General features: G+C 38.1%; 1 protein-coding gene across 1 annotated transcript in view; it reads right to left on the bottom strand.

Annotated features, from left to right (window-relative positions):
- EFCAB3 (EF-hand calcium binding domain 3) overlaps positions 1 to 24,529 on the bottom strand; it is a 154,595-nt gene that overhangs the window by 56,768 nt on the left and 73,298 nt on the right. Inside the window, exons 25-35 of the mRNA XM_061392259.1 lie at positions 21,930 to 22,034; positions 21,183 to 21,236; positions 15,565 to 15,669; positions 10,203 to 10,256; positions 9,434 to 9,538; positions 7,350 to 7,403; positions 6,774 to 6,878; positions 5,259 to 5,312; positions 4,084 to 4,188; positions 2,765 to 2,818; positions 1,463 to 1,567 (exon numbers count right to left, since the gene is read on the bottom strand). Coding sequence (XP_061248243.1) covers positions 1,463 to 1,567; positions 2,765 to 2,818; positions 4,084 to 4,188; positions 5,259 to 5,312; positions 6,774 to 6,878; positions 7,350 to 7,403; positions 9,434 to 9,538; positions 10,203 to 10,256; positions 15,565 to 15,669; positions 21,183 to 21,236; positions 21,930 to 22,034 — 900 coding nt within the window. The remainder of the gene's footprint in view (positions 1 to 1,462; positions 1,568 to 2,764; positions 2,819 to 4,083; positions 4,189 to 5,258; positions 5,313 to 6,773; positions 6,879 to 7,349; positions 7,404 to 9,433; positions 9,539 to 10,202; positions 10,257 to 15,564; positions 15,670 to 21,182; positions 21,237 to 21,929; positions 22,035 to 24,529) is intronic.

Raw genomic sequence — 24,529 nt, 5'->3', positions numbered from 1 at the left:
GTGAGAGAGGGGATCAGAGGGTAGACAGACTGAAACTACAATCACAGACAACTAGCCAATCTGATCACATGGACCACAGCCTTGTCTACCTCAGTGAAACTAAGCCATGCCGCATGGGGCCACCCAAGATGGACGGGTCATGGTGGAGAGGTCTGACAGAATGTGGTCCACTGGAGAAGGGAATGGCAAACCACTTCAGTATTCTTGCCTTGAGACCCCCATGAACAGTATGAAAAGGCAAAAAGATAGGACACTGAAAGATGAACTCCCCAGGTCAGTAGGTGCCCAAAATGGTACGGGAGATCAGTGGAGAAATAAGTCCAGAAAGAATGAAGGGATGGAGCCAAAGCAAAAACAATACCCAGTTGTGGATGTGACTGGTGATAGAACCAAGGTTCAATGCTGTAAAGAGCAATATTGCATAGGAGCCTGGAATGTTAGGCCCATGAATCAAGGCAAATTGGAAGTGGTCAAAGAGGAGATGAGAAGAGTGAACATCAACATTCTAGGAATCAGTTAACTAAGATGGACTAGAATGGGTGAATTTCACTCAGATGACCATTATATCTACTACTGTGGGCAGGAATCCCTTAGAAGAAATGGACTAGCCATCATGGTCAACAAAAGAATCCGAAATGCAGTACTTGGATGCAGTCTCAAAAAGGACAGAATGATCTCTGTTCGTTTCCAAGGCAAACCATTCAATACCATGGTAATCCAAGTCTATGCCCTGACCAGAATTAAGGACCAGACCAGACCTCAGCAAAAAGAAATACCATATATTATAGATCAAGCGTGTAGGCTAGATTCACCAGGGAAAAGGGATGTTTTTTCCCCCCAAAGTACTGCCAGATGATTTTCCAAGAGCAATGGCAACTTTCACCCAAATTTATCAGTAAGTCCCTTTCCCCATACTCTCACCAGAACTAAATGTTCTCAGTCTTATTAATTTTTACCTGAGAACTGAAAATATTCCCATGCTTTGCTTTATTTTGTATTTTCATGATTACTGGTGAGGTTAAATATCTTTTCATATGTTATTGGACTTTTAGATATCCTCTTTTATGAATATTTGCCTATTTTTCTACTGTCAGTATGTTTTAATCAATGTATGAGGGCTTTTTATGCCTTAGGGACCTTACCATTTTCTCCTAGTTCATCATCTGACTTTTGACTTTCTTAAATGTTCCTTTATTACCATGTTCCCTTATGAATGAAATTTAAAATTTTATTTTTCTTTAACTCATTAAGTGTGTGGTATTCCCAGGCATGGCTGCGTCCTGCAACGACATTCCCAATGTATTTTTTAAAAAGTGTTTTTGGAGATGATATTTCTTCTTGAGTCAAGATTAAGTCTTTCTATTACACTTACTTTATTATTGTACTAAAAAGGCTACTTACAGTAGTTCTAATACAAGGGCTCAGTGCTTCTCTGAAGAACATAAAGATGTCTGACACTCACCATCAGCTGACAGTTGGGTCATTAGTTCCTCAAGTTCCTCATCTTTGAGTTTAACTCCCATGTTTTCCACAAAAGATTCCAGTTTTTTTATTTTGACCCTTGGTGCTTTGGAAAGAAGAGCATGGAATAAAAACAAGAGTATTGACACTTAAGAGTGGAAAATGCCAATCATGATCATGCATCAGAAACCTCATTGGACAATAAAGTGCAAGGGCACAAAGAAACTATTAACATATATCTCTCCCAAGATTTAGATTTGCCTGTAAGATTTAGATTTGAAAGAAAGAAAAAATTCAGAAAGGTAACCACTGAGACAAAGCTAAACCGTAAACAGTGTTTATCTGTATGGAGAGGGATTAGATTACTGGGAAGTGGGAGACTTCCACTTTAAAAAAATGAGATCTAATTGGCATGTAACATACTAATTTCAGGTATACATTGTAATTATTCCATATTTGTATATATTGCAAAGTGATCACCACAATAAATCTAGTTCACCTCCATCACCACACATAGTTACATATTTTACCCCCTTGTGGTAAGAACTTTTAAGATCTACTTTCTTAGCAACTTTTAAATATAAAATAAGGTATTCTTCACCACAGTCACCATGTTGTACATTACATCCTTGTGACTTGGCTTTTACTTCTTTATATCAATTTTTGTAGGTGGTAGAATTAATTTTCTTATAATTTTGTGTTTAATATTTTTTCTAATTAAAAATATAATTGTTTACATTGAATTAGTATAGAAAGTGGAAATAGGATATCTTCCTTAATGTCTCTCCAGGGGACTCTGTTTCATTTTCCATGAGAGGTCATTTAGAGAGGAAAAGGTAAACCTGGGGCTTCCCTGGTAACTCAGATGGTAAAGAATATGCCTGCTATGCAGGAGACCTGGGTTCAGTCCCTGGGTTGGGAAGATCCCATGGAAAAGGGAATGGCTATGCACTCCAATATTCTTGACTGGAAAATCTGGAGGAGCCTGGTGGGCTACAGTTCAGGGGGTCAAAAGAGTCAGACGTGACTGAGTGACTTACACTTTTACTTTCAGGTCAGTCTAATGATTTTTGATTGAAATAACCACCAACTTACGTGGTTCTATCCAGAAAACAGTGTTAGAAACTTCCTACAGTAATATACTTTAACTTGTATCTTAAAGGGCAGTGCACCCAAAGAAGAATGATAGGTTATGAGTCATAACAATGGATCAATATATTGGCAGGAAGTAAACTTGGAATATTTAAAAGAAAATACTAAGGATTTTATTTTTACTTGTCCTTTCATCATACTTTTCACTCACCTTTGAGGGCCTTCACACTTTTTAGCAATCTATTCTTAAATACTTTTCCATCAGCTGTAATATAAGACACAATTAAGAATATAGGTTAAACGATGGAAATATTAACAAAGACAGCACAGAGACAACATAGCATCCATAATTTCAGGAGAAAAAGAAAAAAAACTCCTTTCTCATTTGTTTAGAAGTTATTCTGTTTTATCCTCAAGTAAGAATGAAACCAAAGCTGAAGGAAGCTTTCATTGATATAAATCTACCTATTCTTGGGAAATAGATGGGGAAACAGTGGAAACAGTGGCTGACTTTATTTTTTTCTGGCTCCAAAATCACTGCAGATGGTGACTGCAGCCATGAAATTAAAAGATGCTTACTCCTTGGAAGGAAAGTTATGGCCAACCTAGATAGCATATTAAAAAGCAGAGACATAACTTTGTCAACAAAGGTCCATCTAGTCAAGGCTATGGTTTTTCCAGTGGTCATGTATGGATGTGAGAGTTGGACCATAAAGAAAGCTGAGCACCGAAGAACTGATGGTTTTGAACTGTGGTGTTGGAGAAGACTCTTGAGAGTTCCTTGGACTGCAAGGAGATCCAACCAGTCCATCCTAAAGGAGATCAGTCCTGGGTGTTCACTGGAAGGACTGATGTTGAAGCTGAAACTCCAATACTTTGGCCACCTAATGTGAAGAGCTGAATCATTTGAAAAGACCCTGATGCTGGGAAAGATTGAAGGCAGGAGGAGAAGGGGATGACAGAGGATGATGGTTGGATGGCATCACCAACTCAATGGACATGAGTATGAGTAAACTCCAGGAGTTGGTGATGGACAGGGAGGCCTGGCATACTGCAGTTCATGGGGTCGCAAAGACTCAGACACGACTGAGCAACTGAACTGAACTGATCTGTTGAATTAAAAATAGTCTTTCTTCTTTGTTTCTTCCTTTTCCCTTCCTTCTGTTTCTCCTTTGACTTCCCTTTTTGACTTGGTCATGATTTAGATTAGGCATTGCTCCCAGAGAGATGGGATAATTTAGCCCTTATGGTGGGATATTAGTGAAAGATAGCATCACTGACTCAATGGACCTGACTGAGCAAACTCTGGGAGACAGTGAAGGACAGGGAAGCCTGGTCTGTTGCAGTCCATGGAGTCACACGACTTAGCAACTGAACAACAAAAGATGTCAATTTTCTGTATTAAAATGTTAGGAACAAGATTTCTTCTTGTGTGAGGATTGCATTTTACAATTTAGGTTTTATTGGACAATACACATATATAATTTCGCCAGTTTTCACACACAAGCCCAGGCTGAGCTAAATCCTCACCATGAACTGGCAGAGTTTTCAGCAGCTCCTTCTGCTCCTCAGTAGTGAGTGCTAGCCCCATTCTCCTCATCACATTGTCCAGATCACTGACAGTAACCTTCTCTCCTTTGGAAAGATGGGAATTGTTAATATGTAACAATTTTAGGACTCATTTTAGGAAAAGACTCTGATGCTGGGAAAGACTGAAAACAAAAGCAAAGGGGGTGGCAGAGAATGAGGTGGTTAGATAGCATTACCAGCATGAATTTGAGCAAACTGTGAGAGACAGTGGAGGACAGAGGAGCCTGGCATGCTGCAGTCTATGGGGCTGCAAAAAGTCAGACACAACTTAGCGACTGAACAACAACAGCAATTTTAGGAATGGACTAAAGATTTCAAACTATGAAACAGATTACCTATGTGGCATCATCTTTAATTAGATGAGCACACTGACTATGAAATTTGTTAAACTATGTAGATTCAAAGGACATGTGGGTGGGTGGATTGAGTCAGAAATAGAATTCATACTTTTAAATCAAGCAAAAGAAAAGTTTTTATAATTCCAGATATAAGTCAACAGCCATTAAATTTCCTGAACTCTTGTGTCTTTAGACACAGTAATTGAATTTCCTAGCTACCCTACAAAAATTTACCTTGAGATTGGACAGTGTGGACCTATATTTTGGGCTTCCTGGGTGGCTCAGCTGGTAAAGAATCTGCCTGCAATGCAGGAGACCTGGGTTTTTGGTTGTTTAAACAATGGTGAAGTGGAAAACATTATTGATAAAAACATCACATAATATAGCTCTATGTGGGAAAATCCCACATCAGATTATAAAAGAAACATTTAACATTAAATTTGTAGGGAGTCAATTTCAGCTCAGTTGCTCAGTCATGTCTGACTCTTTGTGACCCCATGGACTCAGCATGCCAGGCTTCCCTGTCCATCACCAACTCCTGGAGCCTGCTCGAACTCAGGTCCATCGAGTCAGTGACGCCATCCAACCATCTTGTCCTCTGTTGTCCTCTTCTCCTCCTGCCTTCAGTCTTTCCCAGCATCAGGGTCTTTTGTCAATTTAGCATGTCAATAATAGCCCAAATAAAAAATGACTGTTTAAAAACATCTTTTTTGAAAAAATAAAGCATTAAGGTCTTAGTTAATAATGAATTCCCTTTCCCCGTAACTGCTTACTCACCAATGAAAGCTTTTGCATCATCCATTGCCACATCCAAATCAACCATTTGAGTCTCTGTCAGAAAAGACAATTCAGGCACAACTCAAAACTTAGAGAAAAAGGTTATAAAACATTTAAGTTGTAAGTTGTAAACAATTAAGTTGTAAAGTATTGGAATTCATCTATTTTTCATGATTTTCTTTAGTAACTTTTTTAACTCAAAATACACAAGAAACAGGAAAGATCAAAATGTTAGCATGAGCATTCATTTAATTAATATCACTTTCTGTATAGTATCAAATAATCCTTAATGTAAAGAAGCAAGTTTAATAGCAATCCCTTCTAATAGAGGGATTACTATTAAATCTATTTATATAAATAGTATAAATCTAAATCTATACTATTAAAAGAGGCCTCTCCCTTTTTTCAAACCCAATAACTGGAACATATTTCAATGGTCAAGATAGAATCTGAAACCCTGAAGTCATTTATTTACATAAGCATCTGACTCTTAAAGCTTAACAGTATGCTATCTTCCCACTCTCTAAATTTTGCTTATGTTCCCCACCACCAACCTTCAGGACTGTAAACTATATGAGAGCGGGGACCATGCCTTAATTTCCTTTATACTACCAGGCATAATTTGTCTACCATTCAGGGTTTTGCATATAGTTCGTGCTAGCTAGACAAATGAATTTCAGTGTGCAAAAATAGTCACACTTTTGGATTAGAAAAAAATTTTGACTGTGTTATTGAATGAAGGATCCTAAAAATAATTTATTGGTAATAATATCTTTTCTGGTAGGAATCATTTTGAGGACTCCTAGCTAATATATAGGGACCATGATTACCAGCATTGTTAAACCTAGGAGAGTGAAGTTTTAAACTAAAAAATAGGCTAAAACTGTTTCCTCTGTTAAGGCCAGAAGCTAGGCTAAAACTGTTTCCTATGTTAAGCCCAGATATAGGTAAGGGTAACGTAGAAGACGTTTACTGGTGGCCGCAGCCTACCTTAGCTATACCTGCCAAGCCCTAGCTGAGAACAGAACACTGAAGGAAGAAGAGCAATTTGTTCACTTTGATCGGCATGTACTAGCTCTGCTGAAAGATGTGCTATTTAGCTTTCTTACAGAAACCTGCCTTTTTTTTTTTTTTTTAAATTCAAGGCCACTGGCTTTGTTAGACCCTAATAAGGGAATCTTGGACTGGGGCTCATCCCTTAGCAATTTCTTCCTAATGAATTATCCTAACTTTGCCTTTTTGACACTTTTATCAAGGTTAATTGGTCTTATTGGGGCATTAATGAAACTTTATCTTACTTAAGAAAAGGTATACATGGGAGGGAGAGAATGAGGGAAGGAAGGTGTGTGCAAAATGATAACATCTGTTAACTTTAGCCTGTATTTGTTATATTGTCTCCATTTTTATATATGTTTGAAATATTTCATAAGTTTTCAAAAGAGATTAAAAAAGAGGTTTGCTTTCAGAAGCTCTTATGTAGAAACCCTAAGGTACAGTGGTATCTGAAACACTTACCATCAACCGGCAGATGGGTCCGAAAATCTTCATAGTCCTCTTTCTCAGGCTGAATTCCCATGTTCTTCATTAGAGTGTCCAGTTTATTGACACTGATTTTTTTCCCTTAGGAAAGAAGAGGATGTACATAAGAAATATAAGCAAGTCCAAGAAGTGGAAGATTATGTCTTTAAGTGGATTTTATCTTTGAGTTTCACCCTAAGTGGAGGGTGAAACACTGGCCATTTAAGTGAACCCAGAGAGTTAGTATTGGAGTCAAGAAGAGAAAATGCTCTCTTAACACTGTGCTGTAGCTTTTAATTGAAGTAATCATGGGTGAAAAAGAAGAATTAGATAACCATATGAACTGTGATAAAGATAACCAACCTAATGAAATAAAGATTTCAAACTTGCTACATGTTACTAACAATGAGTTCTTCAAATGTACTTATACCCAAAGAAGAATAGTAGGTTACCCGGCCTAAATTCAGCATCAGTACATCAGTGGAACATTAAAAGAGCAAAATTCTAATCAGACATTTTAAAAAGTAGATGCAAAACACAATAAATTTTAGATGCTATTCTCATGATTCTTACCTTTGAGAGGTTTCACACTATTCAGTAATCTTTTCTTATATACCTCTCCATCTCCTGAAAGATATGGTAAAATTCAAGTCAAAAGAAAAAGGACAAACTCTTGTCATTTTATAAGACATTTTACACAATTCACCTAGAAAATTATTCTATTTCACTTTCAAATTATAACAAAAGATAAGGATTGTTCTCAATCTATCCTTTATGTAGAACACACAGCAGTAGTTGATGCAGGCTACACACACACACACACACACACACACACACACACACACACACAAGATTCCTTCTTCTCATTCTTCTCTTCTTTAATGGCACTTTGACTCCTCTGCCTTTTTCTTTTTTCCTTGCCTATGCTCTAGGCCCAGGACGTATTCCTACAAGTATATGTTTAGATCTAATGATAGATCCTAAAAAGGGATGACATTAAAGACAGGTAGCAACCCAAGAAGTAACATAATACAGAAATGAAAAAAAAATTGTTCTCTAAACAAAATCTTTTCATAAATGGAGGTGAAATTCAACAGAGACAGAGAACAATGGACACCTACCAGCCTAACTCATCCCCACAGGTGTTATCTGCCTCTGGGGAGAGGCCTCCATTCTGTAGCAGGAGTGTCTGCAGAGTGCACAGAACCCTCAGCACCTGACATATGCAGGCAGTCATCTCCATTACAGTCCATCTGCTTCTTCCTGCATCTCTATCCTGCTTTCTTGGGGCCAATATCCTAAGAATGTTGCATTTCTCACAACTGGCCCCTGAGAGCAGCTGGGCGGGGGGATGCTAGACACAGTGAGTAGTCACAGCCTCAGGTGTATGTGGGAGGATTCACAGGAGGCATTGAGCATTTGCTGCCCAGGGTGCCAGTTCTGCCGCTAGGGTCACTAACTTCCTTAGTGATGTGTAGGCTCTCTCACAGGGACAGACTTTGTTTTCTTGGGCTCCAAATCACTGCAGATGGTGATTGTAGCCATGAAATTAAAAGACGCTTGCTTCTTGGAAGAAAAGCTATGACAAACCTAGATAGCATATTAAAAAGCAGAGACATTACTTTGCCAACAAATGTCCTTCTAGTCAAAGGTATGTTTTTTTCCAGTAGTCATGTATGAATGTGAGCATTGGAACATAAAGAAAGCTAAGTGCCTAAGAATTGATGCTTTTGAACTGTGGTGTTGGAGAAGACTCTTGAGAGTCCCTTGGACTGCAAGGAGATCCAACCATTCCATCCTAAAGGAAATCAGTCCTGAATATTCATTGGAAGGACTGATACTGAAGCTGAAGCTCCAGTACTTTGGCCACCTGATGTGAAGAACTGACTCATTAGAAAAAACCCTGAAGCTGGGAAAGATTGAAGTCAGGAGGAGAAGGGGATGACAGAGGATGATGGTTGGATGGCATCACCGACTCAATGGACATAAGTTGAGTAAGCTCTGGGAGTTGGTGATGGACAGGGAAGCCTGGCGTGCTGTGGTCCATGGGGTCACAAAGAGTCAGACATGACTGAGTGACTGAACTGAACTGAGGCTCTCTTGCCTGGGGAACAATGAGGGATGGGAACTATGGGGCAGGGGAAGAATGTCTATATGTTGAGGTCTCTGGAATTAGGCAGGAGGTACAGTTGAAGCACAGGCTGGCCTCTAGGGTCTCTGTGGGTGAGTCTACACAGGTGCCCAGGAGGTGAAACTTTTGAGGAACTAACTCACTGGGACACTGACCAATCAGAATGGGTACTGACAATATAAGCACATGGTCCAAAATGTTCCTGGCTCTTACATGTTTACAATTTAGTTGCTGGACTGTGGGAGAGCTACTGGGGGAGGAACTTAGGATGTGGGGTGCATTTTCAGAGGACTACCTAACGATTTAGCTGTGTAGCTATTAAAATAAAAAAATATTTAATCACTGAATGAATAGAAAAGAGAGAAGTCTCTTACTTCCAAATGAAAACACAAGTAACAGTAACAAAGTTTCTTCTGTCTCATCTGCATTTTTCTTAGGGGGTTTCTCAGGACACTGGACAATTCTCACTCCAAAGCCCACAATGTCACATTTCCCTGAGCACCAGGATGGGACGTTAACTACTCACTAGAGATTGGCAGAGTTTTTGACAGCAGAAACTGTTCTTTTTCAGTGAGCTCGAGTCCCATGTTTCCCAGCACAGTTTTAAAGTCACTGGCTTCCACCTTGTCTCCTTTGAATAGATGGGAATTGTTTCAGGTGATAATATTAAGAAGTCTAATTATTCTAAATTATAAAAAAATAATTCAGTACAACCTTACTTTTAACTGCAGGATGAAGTTTAAATACATGAGCTGACTTCACTTACACAGAGTTATTGTGAAATCCATTACTTGAAAGGCTTTTTAAATTCAAATCAGAAGATAGATAACATTTCTATCCTGTGTATGGGTCAGTGTGGCATAGAGTAACACAGAGGCACAATGACTCGTAATGGTAAGTAGAGTCTACAGGCAAGTAATATCTCTGTTACTGCTTCTTAACCTGAATTATGGAACAGACTGTTCAAAGAGATCACATTTCCTGATGCAAAAACTTCACATTAAGATTTATTGTGTTCACCTATATTTTGATTTTTTTAAACACTAGAGAAATGAGAGCACATTACTGGCCAAAACACTGGACAAGTTAATATTCCTTATGGAAGGGGCCACACTTTCTCTAAATCTCTAATAACCTAAACTATTGTCAACAAGTCAAAATTATCAATAAATAGATAAAAGAGCAGAGTGAACTTACTAGTGACTGGACAGAGTAAACTACTGCTGTAAGTAAGTAATTCTCCATAAAACATCAAGACCTCAATTTTATAACATCTGATACAAATTCTTACTCACCTGTAAAAGTGTTTGCTGCATCCATCAACACATCCAAGCCAACCTCTTCATCTTCTGTAAGAAATTCAGAATTTAGATTCAGGTATTTGTACCAAGTGGCTCAGTGGTAAAGAATCCACCTGCCAATTCAGGAGACACCGGTTTGATCCCTGGGTTGGAAGATCGCCTGGAGAAGGCAACAGCAACCCACTCCAGTATTCTTACATGGGAAATCCCATGGACAGAGCAACCTGGTGGGCTATAGTCCATGGTGTCACAAAAGCATTGGACAGCACTTAGAGACTAAACAACAACAATAACAAAGATAATAAAGTATCTTTAACAAAGATAATTGAAAAATTAAATACACAAGTCTCTTCAATAAGTAGTCTGGGAAATCTGAACCATTTTCTTAAACCACATACCAAGATAAACTCAAAATGGATTAAAGACTTAAATGTAAGCCCTGAAATGATAAAACTCCTAGAAAAAAACATAGGCAGTAAGCTCTTAAACATTGGACTTAGAAATATATATGTATTTTTTGGATGTATCTCCTTAGGCAAGGGAAACAAAAGCAAAAATATTCAAATAGAATTACATTAAACTAAAATGCTTCAACAAAAAAAAAAGCTAAACAAAATATACTAAATTAAAAAGATCTTCACGACCCAGATAATCACGATGGTGTGATCACTCACCTAGAGCCAGACATCCTGGAATGTGAAGTCAAGTGGGCCTTAGGAACCATCATTACAAACAAAGCTAGTGGAGGTGATGGAATTCCAGTGGAGCTATTTCAAATCCTGAAAGATGATGCTTGTGAAAGTGCTGCACTCAATATGCCAGCAAATTTGGAAAACCCAGTAGTGGCCACAGGACTGGAAAAGGTCAGTTTTCATTCTAATCCCAAAGAAAGGCAATGCCGAAGAATGCTCAAACTACTGTACAATTGCATTCATCTCACATACTAGTAAAGTAATGTTCAAAATTCTCCAAGCCAGGCTTCAGCAGTCTGTGAACTATGAACTTCCAGATGTTCAAGCTGGTTTTAGAAAAGGCAGAGGAACCAGAGATCAAATTGCCAACATCTGCTGGATCATTGAAAAAGCAAAAGAGTTCCAGAAAAACATCTATTTCTGCTTTATTGACTATGCCAAAGCCTTGACTGTGTGGATCACAATAAACTGTGGAAAATTCTGAAAGAGATGGGAATACCAGATCACCTGACCTGCCTCTTGAGAAACCTGTAGGCAGGTCAGGAAGCAACTGTTAGAACTGGACATGGAACAACAGACTGGTTCCAAATAGAAAAAGGAATACATCAAGGCTGTATATTGTCACCCTGCTTACTTAACTTCTATGCAGAGTATATCATGAGAAATGCTGGGCTGGAAGAAGCACAAGCTGGAATCAAGTATGCCGGGAGAAATATCAATAACCTAGATATGCAGATGACACCACCCTTATGGCAGAAAGTGAAGAACTAAAGAGCCTCTTGATGAAAGTGAAAAAGAAGAGTGAAAAAGTCGGTTCAAAGCTCAACATTCAGAAAACGAAGATCATGGCATCTGGTCCCATCAGTTCATGGGAAATAGATGGGGAAACAGTGTCAGACTTCATTTTTTTGGGCTCCAAAATCACTGCAGATGGTGACTGCAGCCATGAAATTAAAAGACGCTTACTCCTTGGAAGGAAAGTTATGACCAACCTAGATAGCATATTGAAAAGCAGAGATATTATTTTGCCAACAAAGGTCTGTATAGTCAAGGCTATGGTTTTTTCAGTGGTCATGTATGGATGTGAGAGTTGTACTGTGAAGAAAGCTGAGCATAGAAGAATTGATGCTTTTGAACTGTGGTGCTGAAGAAGACTCTTATGGGTCCTTTGGACTGCAAGGAGATCCAACCAGTCCATCCTAAAGGAGACCAGTCCTGGGTGTTCATTGGAAGGACTGATGCTGAAGCTGAAACTCCAATACTTTGGCCACTTCATGCAAAGAGTTGACTCATTGGCAAAGACCCTGAAGCTGTGAGGGACTGGGGGCAGGAGGAGAAGGGGATGACAGAGGATGAGATGGCTGGATGGCATCACCAACTCGATGTACATGAGTTTGGGTGAACTCCGGGAGTTGGTGATGGACAGGGAGGCCTGGAGTGCTGTGACTCATGGGGTCACAAAGAGTCTGACATGACTGAGAGACTGAACTGAACTGAACTGAAAATGCTTTTGTACATAAAAAGGAACCATCAACAAAATGAGAAGGCAACCTACTGAATGTGAGAAGATATCTACAAATATATATCTAGTAAGAGGAAGACTCTACACATGGACATCACCAGATGGTCAACACCAAAATCAGATTGATTATATTCTTTGCAGCCAAATATAGAGAAGCTCTATACAGTCAGCAAAAACAAGACCAGGAGCTGACTGTGGCTCAGATCATGAACTCCTTATTGCCAAATTCAGACTTAAATTGAAGAAAGTAGGGAAAACCACTAGACCATTCAAGTATGACCTAAATCAAATCCCTTATGATTATACAGTGGAAGTGAGAAATAGATTTAAGGGCCTAGATCTGATAGACAGAGTGCCTGATGAACTATGGACTGAGGTTCGTGACATTGTACAGGAGACAGGGATCAAGACCATCCTCATGGAAAAGAAATGCAAAAAAGTAAAATGGCTGTCTGGGGAGGCCTTACAAATAGCTGTGAAAAGAAGAGAAGCGAAAAGCAAAGGAGAAAAGGAAAGCTATAAGCATCTGAATGCAGAGTTCCAAAGAATAGCAAGAAGAGATAAGAAAGCCTTCCTCAGCGATCAGTGCAAAGAAATAGAAGAAAACAACAGAATGGGAAAGACTAGGGATCACTTCAAGAAAATCAGAGATTCCAAGGGAACATTTCATGCAAAGATGGGGTCAATAAAGGACAGAAATGGTATGGACCTAACAGAAGCAGAAGATATTAAGAAGAGGTGGCAAGAATACACAGAAAAACTGTACAAAAAAGATCTTCATGACCCAGATAATCACGATGGTGTGATCACTGACCTAGAGCCAGATATTCTGGAATGTGAAGTCAAGTGGGCTAGTGGAGGTGATGGAATTCCAGTGGAGCTATTCCGAATCCTGAAAGACGATGCTGTGAAAGTGCTGCACTCAATACGCCAGCAAATTTGGAAAACTCAGTGGCCACAGGACTGGAAAAGGTCAGTTTTCATTCCAACCCCAAAGAAAGTCAATGCCAAAGAATGCTCAAACTACCCCACAATTGCACTCATCTCACACACTACAAAGTAATGCTCAAAATTCTCCAAGCCAGGCTTTAGCAATAATATAAACCGTGAACTTCCAGATGTTCAAGCTGGTTTTAGAAAAGGCAGAGGAACCAGAGACCAAATTGCCAACATCTGCTGGATCATCGAAAAAGCAAGAGAGTTCCAGAAAAACATCTATTTCTGCCTTATTGACTATGTCAAAGCCTTTGACTGGGTGGATCACAATAAACTGTGGAAAATTCTGAAAGAGATGGGAATACCAGACCACCTGACCTTCCTCCTGAGAAACTTGTATGCAGGTCAGGAAGCAACTATTAGAACTGGACATGGAACAACAGACTGGTTCCAAATAGGAAAAGGAGTACGTCAAGGCTGTATATTGTCACCCTGCTTATTTAACTTATGTGCACAGTACATCATGAGAAACACTGGGCTGGATGAAGCTCAAGCTGGAATCAAGATTGCCGGGAGAAATATCAATACCCTCAGATATGCAGATGACACCACCCTTATGGCAGAAAGCGAAGAGGAACTCAAAAGCCTCTTGGTGAAAGTGAAAGAGGAGAGTTAAAAAGTTGGCTTAAAGCTCAACATTCAGAAAATGAAGATCATGGCATCTGGTCCCATCAGTTCATGGGAAATAGATGGGGAAACAGTGGAAAACAGTGTCAGACTTTATTTTTCTGGGCTCCAAAATCACTACAGATGGTGACTGCAGCCATGAAATTAAAAGACGCTTACTCCTTGGAAGGAAAGTTATGACCAACCTAGATAGCATATTGAAAAGCAGAGATATTACTTTGCCAACAAAGGTCCGTCTAGTCAAGGCTATGGTTTTTCCTGTGGTCATGTATGGATGTGAGAGTTGGACTGTGAAGAAGGCTGAGCGCCGAAGAATTGATGCTTTTGAACTGTGGTGTTGGAGAAGACTCTTGAGAGTCCCTTGGACTGCAAGGAGATCCAACCAGTCCATTCTGAAGGAGATCAGCCCTGGGATTTCTTTGGAAGGAATGATGCTAAAGCTGAAACTCCAGTACTTTGGCCACCTCATGCGAAGAGTTGACTCATTGGAAAAGACTCTGATGCTGGGAGGGATTGGGGGCAGGAGGAGAAGAGGACGACAGAGGATGAGATGGCTGGATGGCATCACTGACTCGATGGACGTGAGTCTGAGTGAATTCCGGGAGTTGGTGATGGACAGGGAGGCCTGGCGTGCTGCGATTCACGGGTCGCAAAGAGTCAGACACGACTGAGCGACTGAGCTGAACTGAACTGAACTGAAGGTGTTAATGTATCTATTAATAATAAATACATTGCACAGAAATAGTATAAACAGTTGCCAAGTTAAATAAAGCAATACAACACAATGCTGGCATATTGTTGGTACAAAGAAATGTGTTTAAAACTCATGACTTTTATCCTTGTACAATGAAATCTTGCTCTAGAAAAAGATCTTCTTTCTAGTCCTTGGGGTTCCATGCTATTACAAAGGAAACTTGAAACCAGCCCCCATGCCAGGCAAGATTCTCCAGTGAAGAAAGAAGAGACTACTCCCCTTCTTTTCTTCAGTCTGAGTCCTTTCATCTTAGCCCTGATTCCATTCCAGTTACGCTATTAAAAAAAAAAAGGTCAGTCTATATTCTTATGTATGTATCTTATATAATCTTTTCCTAATTCTTTTTTATCTTTCCTTTATCTTTCTTCCTTATCTTACTCAATTGGCTGATACCTTGTATCTAACTTTCCTGTAATTACTTCAATTATGTCCTAAAAAGGTATTTTCTCTCTGTTCTCTTTCCCCCCACCCCATTTTTTGTTCTGAGGCAATCCCATGATCCACAGTCCTCTGATTCACACTTTTATTCTTTATCTCCCTTTCACCTACCACATCAGATCAGTCTTCCCAATATATTACCAGTGTGGCTCCCTAAATAAGACCCTTATTATCTGGATTTTTATAAGGCTCTGTCATCTGAACTTCAGCAACAGCCTCTACATTGTATCTCTGCTTTCAGTTTTCTCTTCTGAACATGTCTTTCCTCACTGCTTTCAGAGTGAGCTGAGTCATCATCTACAAGATAAAGGCATCCTAAAGGCTCACCAGTAATTGGTAGGTGGGTCTGCAAGTCCTGGATTTCCTTTGCTTCAAGTTTGAATCCAGTGTTTTGTAGAACATTACTTAGGTCACTGACAGTAACCTTGCCTCCTTAATAAAAACAAGAGAAAATAGATAAGAATGTCATGAAATGAAAAATTCAGACTGTTAACACTTACCTAGAAATAAAAGCACAAAAGAGCTTTACACCAAGTTGTGTGGAATAAGAAACAAAATATGATCCCAAAACTAACTGGGAGAAGTTTATATTGGGGAGAAAAATGTAAAGAAAGAGTTTAGCAACTCTGGTAAATTAGACAATGACAACAACCAAATCATGTCATTCTGGTCAAAAAGTAAGATCTGAAACTTCCTACAGTAACAATAAATTAGCTTCTTAATGTAATTTATACTACAGAAAAACTAGTTAATGAGGCAGGCTTTCTAAATACAAAATGACAAGAAGAAATCACAGAAGGAATGACTGATATAAACACATAAAAATGAAAAATGTCTGTGTACTGAAGTACAACATAGTGGACAGAAAGTAATTTGGTGGCTGCCTAGGTCTGCGAGAGTTATAGGGAATGGGGAGTGACTGCTAATTAGTGCAGTTTCTTTTTGGTAATGACAATGTTCTAAATTAATTGTAGTGACGGTTGCACAACTCTGTTACTATACTAAAAAGCATTGAATTGTACATTTTAAGTGGCTAAATTACAAGGTGTATAAATTATACTTTAATAAAACTGTTGTTAAAAAATACAACATAATAAAGTAAAGATGCAAACAACCAAATGGAAAAATATTTTCTATAGACATGACAATGTGCTAATATCCTTATAAAGAAGTCATTGAAATTAATAGGAAAAATGCAAAGATGCCATAGGATAGTGGACAAGATGCCAAACAAATAATTAAAAGACTGAAAGATATAAGCCATTTTCAACTTCACCAATAAATAAAATACTCCATTTTTCATCTGTGAAATTAACAAGGCTCAAAAAATGTGAAACAGTATATAGTGGCCAATACATGACAGTAATGGGTACTCTTATTCATTTATATACACCAAAGAGTTAAGATCCTTTGACCTGGTAATTCTAGTTGGAAAGCTCTATCTAAAAATGATTTTAAAGTTGAGTAAATATTTATGTATAAAGATCACATATGCATAATAGTAAAGCATTACAGACTACCTAAATGTTCAATAAGAAAAGAAAAATCAAACCAGCTTTACAGCAAATGTTAAAGGGACTTACATAGTCAAGAAATACAAGAAAAGAAAAAAGATCTACAAAATCAACCACAAACAATTAAGAAAATGGCAATAGGAACATATATATCAATAATTACTTTAAATGTAAATGGGTTAAATGCTCCAACCAAAAGACACAGGCTGGCTGAATGGATACAGAAACAAGACCCATATCTATGCTGTCTACAGAAAACCCACTTCAGACCTAAAGACACATATAGACTGAATATGAGACGATGGAAAAACTTATTCCATGCAAATGGGAAGCAAAAGAAAGCTGGAGTAGCAATCTTCATATCAGAAAAAAAAAGACCTTAAAGTAAAGAAGACTACAAGAGATAAGGAAGGACACTACATAATGATCAAGGGATCAATCCAGGAGGAAGACATAACAACTGTAAATACCTATGCACCCAACAGAGCAGCACCTCAGTACATAAGACAAACACTAACAGACATAAAAGGAGAAATTGACAGTAACACAATAATAGTAGGAGACTTTAACACCCCACTCACATCAATGGACAGATCATCAAAACAGAAAAGTAATAAGGAAACACAAGTCTTAAATGATACATTAGATGAGATGGATCTCATTTTTATCTTCAGGACATTCCATCCAAATGCAGAAGAATACACCTTCTTCCAAAGTGCACATGAAACATTCTCCAGGATAGACCACATCTTGGGTCACAAATCAAACCTCAGTAAGTTTAAGAAAACTGAAATCATATCAAGCATCTTTTCTGACCACAGCACTATGAGACTAGATATCAATTACTAGAAAAAAACTATAAGAAACAGAAACTCATGGAGATTAAACAACACATTTCTAAATAGCCAACAGGTTACTAAAGAAATCAAAAGGAAAAAAAAATTCTAGAAACAAATGACAAGGAAAACATGGCAACTCAAAATCTACAGGATGCAGCAAAAGCAGTTCTAAGAGGGAAGTTTACAGCAATACAATCCTACCTCAAGAAACAAGAAAAACATCTAATAGACAACCTAACTTCACCTAAAACAACTGGAAAAAGAAGAACTAAAAACCTCCAAAATTAGTAGAAGGAAAGAAATCATAAAGATCCAAGCAGAAATAAATGAAAAAGAAGTGAAAGAAACAATAGTAAAGATTAAGAAAACTAAAAGCTGGTTCTTCGAGAAGATAAACGAAATTGACAAGCCTTTAGACTCATCAAGAAAAAAAGAGAGAAGAATCAAATCAACAAAATTAGAAATGAGAAAGGAGAAGTTACAACAGACAATGCAGAAATACAAAGGATTATAAGAGACTATTTGAACAACTATATGGCAATAAAATGGATAACCTGGAAAAAATGGACAGATTCTTAGAAAAGTTCAATCTTCCAAGACTGAACCAGGAAGAAATAGAAATTATAAACAACCCAATTACAAGCACTGAAATTGAAGCTGGGATCAAAAAATCTCCCAAAAAACAAAAGCCCAGGACCAGATGGCTTCACATGAGAATTCTATCAAACATTTCGAGAAGAGCTAATGCCTATCCTTCTAAAACTCTTTCAAAAAATTTCAGAGGAAGGAACACTTCCAAAGTCATTTTATGAGGCCACCATCACCCTGATACCAAAACCAGACAAAGACAACACAAAAAAAGAAAACTATAGGCCACTATCATTGATGAACATAGATGCAAAAATCCTCAACAAAATTTTAACAAACAGAATTCAGCAGTACATCAAAAAGCTCACACACCATGATCAAGTTGGGTTTATTCCAGGGATGCAAGGATTCTTCAATATACACAAATCAATCAATGTGATACACCATATTAACCAATTGAAAGATAAAAACCATATGATCATCTCAATAGATGCAGAAAAAGCCTTTGACAAAATTCAGCACCCATTAATGATCAAAACTCTTCAAAGAATGGGCATAGAAGGAACCTACCTCAACATAGTAAAGGCCATATATGATAAACCTAGAACAAACATTATTCTCAATGGTTAAAAACTGAAAACATTCCCCCTAAGATCAGGAACAAGACAGGTGTGCCCACTTTCACCACTATTATTCAACATAGTTCTGGAAGTCCTAGCTATAGCAATCAGAGAAGAAAAAGAAATAAAAGGAATCCAGATTGGAAAAGAAGAAGTAAAGCTCTCATCATTTGTAGATGACATGATACTGTACATAGAAAACCCTAAAGATCTTATCAGAAAATTACTAGAGCTAATCAGTGAATTTAGCAAAGTTGCAGGATACAAAATCAATATACAGAAATCACTTGCATTTCTATATACTAACAATGAAAAATTAGAAAGAGAAATTAAGGAATCAATCCCATTCACCATTGCAATAAAAAGAATTAAGTATCTAGGAATAAACTTACTAAGGAGACAAAAGAACTGTACACAGAAAATTATAAGACACTAATGAAAGAAATCAAAGACAACATAAACAGATGGAGAGATATTCCATGTTCCTGGGTAAGAAGAGTCAATATTGTAAAAATGACTATATTACCAAATACAGTCTACAGACTCAATGTGATCTTTATCAAATTACCAATGACATTTTTCAAAGAACTAGAACAAAAAATTTCACAATTCATACAGAAACACAAAAGACCCTGAATAGCCAAAGCAGTCCTGAGAAAGAAGAATGGAGCTGGAGGAATCAAACTTCCTGACTTCATTGTATATTACAAAGCCACAGTCATCAAGACAGTATGGTACTGGCATAAAAACAGAAATATACCAATGGAACAAGGTAGAAAGCTCAGAAATAAACCCACACACCTCTGGATACCTTATTTTTGACAAAGGAGGCAAGAATATGCAATGAGGAAAAGACAGCCTCTTCAATAAATGGTGCTGGGAAAACTGGACAGCTACATGTAAAAGAATGAAATTAGAACACTTTTTAACATCATACAGAAATATAAAATCAAAATGGATTAAAGATCTAAATGTAAGACCAGAAACTATAAAACTCTTAGAGGAAAACATAGGCAGAACACTCAATGACATAAATCAAAGCAAGATCCTCTATGACGCACCTCCTAGATTAATGGAAATAAAAACAAAAGTAAACAAGTGGGACCTGTTTAAACTTAAAAGCTTTTGCACAGCAAAGGAAACTATAAGCAAGGTGAAAAGACAACCCTCAGAATGGGATAAAATAATAGCAAATGAAACAAATGACAAAGGATTAATTTCCAAAATATATAAGCAGCTCATGCAACTCAATACCAGAAAAACAAAAACAAACAACCCAATCAAAAAGTGGGAAAAAGACCTAAACAGACATTTCTCCAAGGAAGACATACAGATGGCTAACAAACACATGAAAAGATGCTCAACATTGCTCTTATTAGAGAAATGCAAATTAAAACTACAATGAGATATCACCTTACACTGGTCAGAATGGCTATCATCAAAAAGTATACAAACAATAAATGCTGGAAAGGGTGTAGAGAAAAGGGATTGCTCTTGCACTATTGGTGGGAATGTAAATTGATTCAGCCACTATGGTGGACGGTATGGAGATTCCTTAAAGAACTAGGAATAAAACCACCATATAACCTGGCAATCCCACTCCTAGGCATATACCCTGAGGAAACCAAAACTGAAAAAGACATGTATCCCATTGTTCATTGCAGCATTAATTACAATAGCTAGAACATGGAAGCAACCTAGATGTCCATCAACAGATGAATGGATAAAGAAGTTGCAGTACATATACACAATGGAATATTACTCAGCCATAAAAAGGAACACCTTTGAGTCAGTTCTGATGAGGTGGATGAACCTAGAACCTATTATACAGAGTGAAGTAAGAGGAAGAGAAAGATAAACATCATATTTTAATGCATATATATGGCATATAGAAAAATGGTACTGAAGAATTTATGTACAGGGCAGCAATGGAGAAACAGACACAGAGAATAGACTTATGGACATGGGGAGAGAGGAGGAGATGGTGAGATGTATATAGAGAGTAACATGGGAACTTACATCACCATGTGTAAAATTCCAATGGGAATTTGCTGTATGGCTCAGGAAACTCAAACAGGGGTTCTGTGTTAACCTGGAGGGGTGGGATGGGGAGGGAGATGGGAGGGGGGCTCAGGAGGGAGGGGATATATGTATACCTATGGCTGATTCATGTTCAGGTTTGACAGAAAACAAAAAAATTCTGTAAAGCAATTATCCTTCAATAAAAAAATAAATAAATTTTAAAAAGAGAAAAGAATAATCAAGTAAATTGTGTATGTGTAAATACAACATGATATAGTCTTAAAAATGATGTTTACAAATAATTTTTCAATGATATGGTGATGACTGGGCACACATGGACACATGTCTTTTTTTCCACTCACCTTTGAAAGACTTCACACCCCTTAGTAATTCTTTCTTAAACACCTTTTTATCAGCTGTAAACAAACAAACAACAACAAAAACAAAAAGCATAATTGAGTTTCTGATGATTCATAAGAATCAGTATTTACTTTCAGAAAGGGAAAACTTAAATTTATCAAAGTTTATTCTCGAAATAAAAAGTACTCAGAAAATTCAGTGCAGTGAATCTATCCACTGGACAGAATAGAAGACCACGGCTAGTGACATCCTACTTGGCTGAATCACACGTAGCTTTTTCTTTACCATTTCTCCTCTCTAATTTGGCTTTATTTTTCTTTCTTCATTTTCCTATCCTCCTTCCCTTTTCTCCTCTTACAGCTTAGACTTTAGATTTCCCCTAAAGAGATGAAAGAACATGTGTGTCCTCTATGGGCCTTCTGTCTAAAGAGGTCCCAGTTTCCTAAACCAAAATCTAAGTGGAAAGAACAGGATTTCAAAAAAATGCTAAGATCGAATCTTTAAACAATATTTTTAATTGACATAAAATGTTTCAAATGTTAGAATTTCTTATACAAAACCCTACAACTAACCTTCCCTGAAGTTCTGTTTAGGAGGGCAGGAACTTGAGGAAACGTGCTCCCCACAGTCAAGGTACCTGCCCAGCAGAGTTTAGTACAGTGCTATGTACAAAACAGAGCTTCAGTAAATGTTTGTTGAAGGAATACATTTTTAGACTTCAATGATATAGAACACACTTAAATGCTTACCAGAAACGGGCAGAGTTTTTATAAGCTTCTTGTGTTCCTTTTTTGTGATCTCTATTCCCATGTTTTTAAGAACATTTTTCAGGTCCTCAGGGTGAATCTTCTCTCCTTTAGAAAAGGAAATGTGTACATATTAAACATCCTTATCAGTTGTAGGGGAAGGAGTAAGGTACAATGAAGGCTTGTTCAGCTCTTCAGAATCAAGGAGGGGAGTCAGACATTTTTCTTTCAACCTAAGTAAAGAAACTTTTATAATGATAAGACAATAATATGCATAAAAAGTAAAATAGGAATTGTATAATCTCAGTAACTTAGATACTGTTTGACAGCTAATGTAAACAATTAAATCACATAACAGTGGTGTTATTTTATCTTTTCTCTTCTTCCTTCTCTGTCCCCTCCTCTAGGCCTTCCTCTTCTTCATCTTTCTTTTCTTCTGTTGCCTAAAGTATAGAATTAGTTTTAATAATGATAACAAAAATTGACTTATAAAAATTTCCACCTTGAATAAAATTATATTTATACAATTATTAATGCATTGCAAGTTGAAAAAAAGATATGAAAAACCAAATAAGAAGGTCAGAGAAGGCAATGGCAAGCCACTCAAGTACTCTTGCCTGGAGAATCTCATGGATGGAGGAGCTTGGTAGGCTGCAGTCCATGGGGTCGCTACTAGTCAGACACGACTGAGTGGCTTCACTTTCACTTTTCACTTTCATGCATTGGAGAAGGAAATGGCAACCCACTCCAGTGTTCTTGCCTGGAAAATCCCAGGGACGGCGGAGCCTGATGGACTGCCATCTGTGGGGTCGCACAGAGTCGGATGCGACTGAAGTGACTTAACATATATAATCAGTTCAGTTGCTCAGTCGTGTCTGACTCTTTGCAACCCCATGAATCGCAGCACACCAGGCCTCCCTGTCCATCACCAACTCCCAGGGTTCACTCAGACTCACATCCATTGAGTCAGTGATGCCATCCGGCCATCTCATCCTCTGTCGTCCCCTTCTCCTTCTGCCCCCAATCCCTCCCAGCATCAGAGTCTTTTCCAATGAGTCAACTCTTTGCATGAGGTGGCCAAAGTACTGTAGTTTCAGCTTTAGCATCATTCCTTCCAAAGAAATCCCAGGGCTGATCTCCCCTATATAATAGGAATTTCCAAAAGTGAAAAAGGAGAAAAGAGGGGTGAGGTAATACTGAAACATAAGGACTGAGGGTTTTCAGACTTGATGAAAGGCATAAATGTTCAGTTTCAGGAATCAGAAGTTCCAAGCAGGAAAAATTAAAGAAGTCTACACTTGGCCACATGATAATGAGAACTTCAAAGATAGAGATACTCTTAAGAGTTACAAGAGAAAAAGAGACTAACTATCAAAAAGCATTGAAGATTTATAGTTGATTTTTTAATAGCAAAAAATAGGGCCAGAAAACAGTGTGTATGAGTCTACCTATCTATTTAGCTATGTATGTATGTTCTTCTGTTTTCCCCCTTTTAAATTAAAATACAAATTTTATTATAGGCTAACTTTACAGCTTAGTCTCTAAATAACAATGTTCATATGGGGCTGTAACTAAATTTGGGAAGTAATTAACATGACCCAGAGATAGTATGACTGTCTCCCAGAGATAGACTGTTGGAACTTTGCTCTTCTTATTCTGGGGAGAGACTGAAGACAACTTTCACTTGTATGAAGGATAGCTGCATCTTACTAGTTGGAAACTAAGAGAGGTTTTTTGTTGTTTTATATGGAAACTAAATTCAAATATATGTAGAAGAGTCAAAGTAGCTGAGTAGACAAAAGAGGTTTAGGAACTAATTCTCAGTGCTCCGGCCCTACCCTTCTGTGCTCTGCTTTGTGTGTGTGTGTTAGTCAGTCAGCCACGTATGACTCTTTGTGACCCCATGGACTGTAGCCTGCCAGGCTCCTCTGTCCATGGAATTCTCCAGGCAAGAATACTGGAGTGGGTGGCCATGCTCTCCTCCAGGGGATCTTCCCAACCCAGGGACCAAACCTGTGTCTCTTATGTCTCCTGCATTGGCAGGCAGGTTCCTTACCACTAGTACCAACTGGGAAGTCCACAGTAGCTGCACATGTCAGTGTTCTAAGGTAAAATGACCATCTACATGTCTAGACTTAGTCAAACCATGATCAAGCATGAATGTAAAATAAAGATTTTTCAGACAAAGACTGATTCTTGTTGAAACTACTAAGAACAATTTACTTGAGGAAGAATAAAGTCAACCCCCCAAAAGTAGAAGAAATAATGGTGAGCAAAGAAAGTGATCAGATCAGATCAGTTGCTCATACCTGTCCGACTCTGCGACCCCATGAATCGCAGCATGCCAGGCCTCCCTGTCCATCTCCAACTCCCAGAGTTCACTCAGACTCATATCCATTGAGTCATTGATGCCATCCAGCCATCTCATCCTCTGTCGTCTCCTTCTCCTCCTGCCCCCAATCCCTCCCAGCATCAGAGTCTTTTCCAATGAGTCAACTCTTCGCATGAGGTGGCCAAAGTACTGGAGTTTCAGCTTTAGCATCATTCCTTCCAAAGAAATCCCAGGGCTGATATCCTTAAGAATGGACTGGTTGGATCTCCTT

Source organism: Bos javanicus, chromosome 19, assembly GCF_032452875.1.
Source record: "Bos javanicus breed banteng chromosome 19, ARS-OSU_banteng_1.0, whole genome shotgun sequence".
In the NCBI taxonomy this organism is placed as follows: domain Eukaryota; kingdom Metazoa; phylum Chordata; class Mammalia; order Artiodactyla; family Bovidae; genus Bos; species Bos javanicus.
Note: the sequence above shows the minus strand (reverse complement) of the source record. Positions and strands in the feature narration are given on the sequence as shown.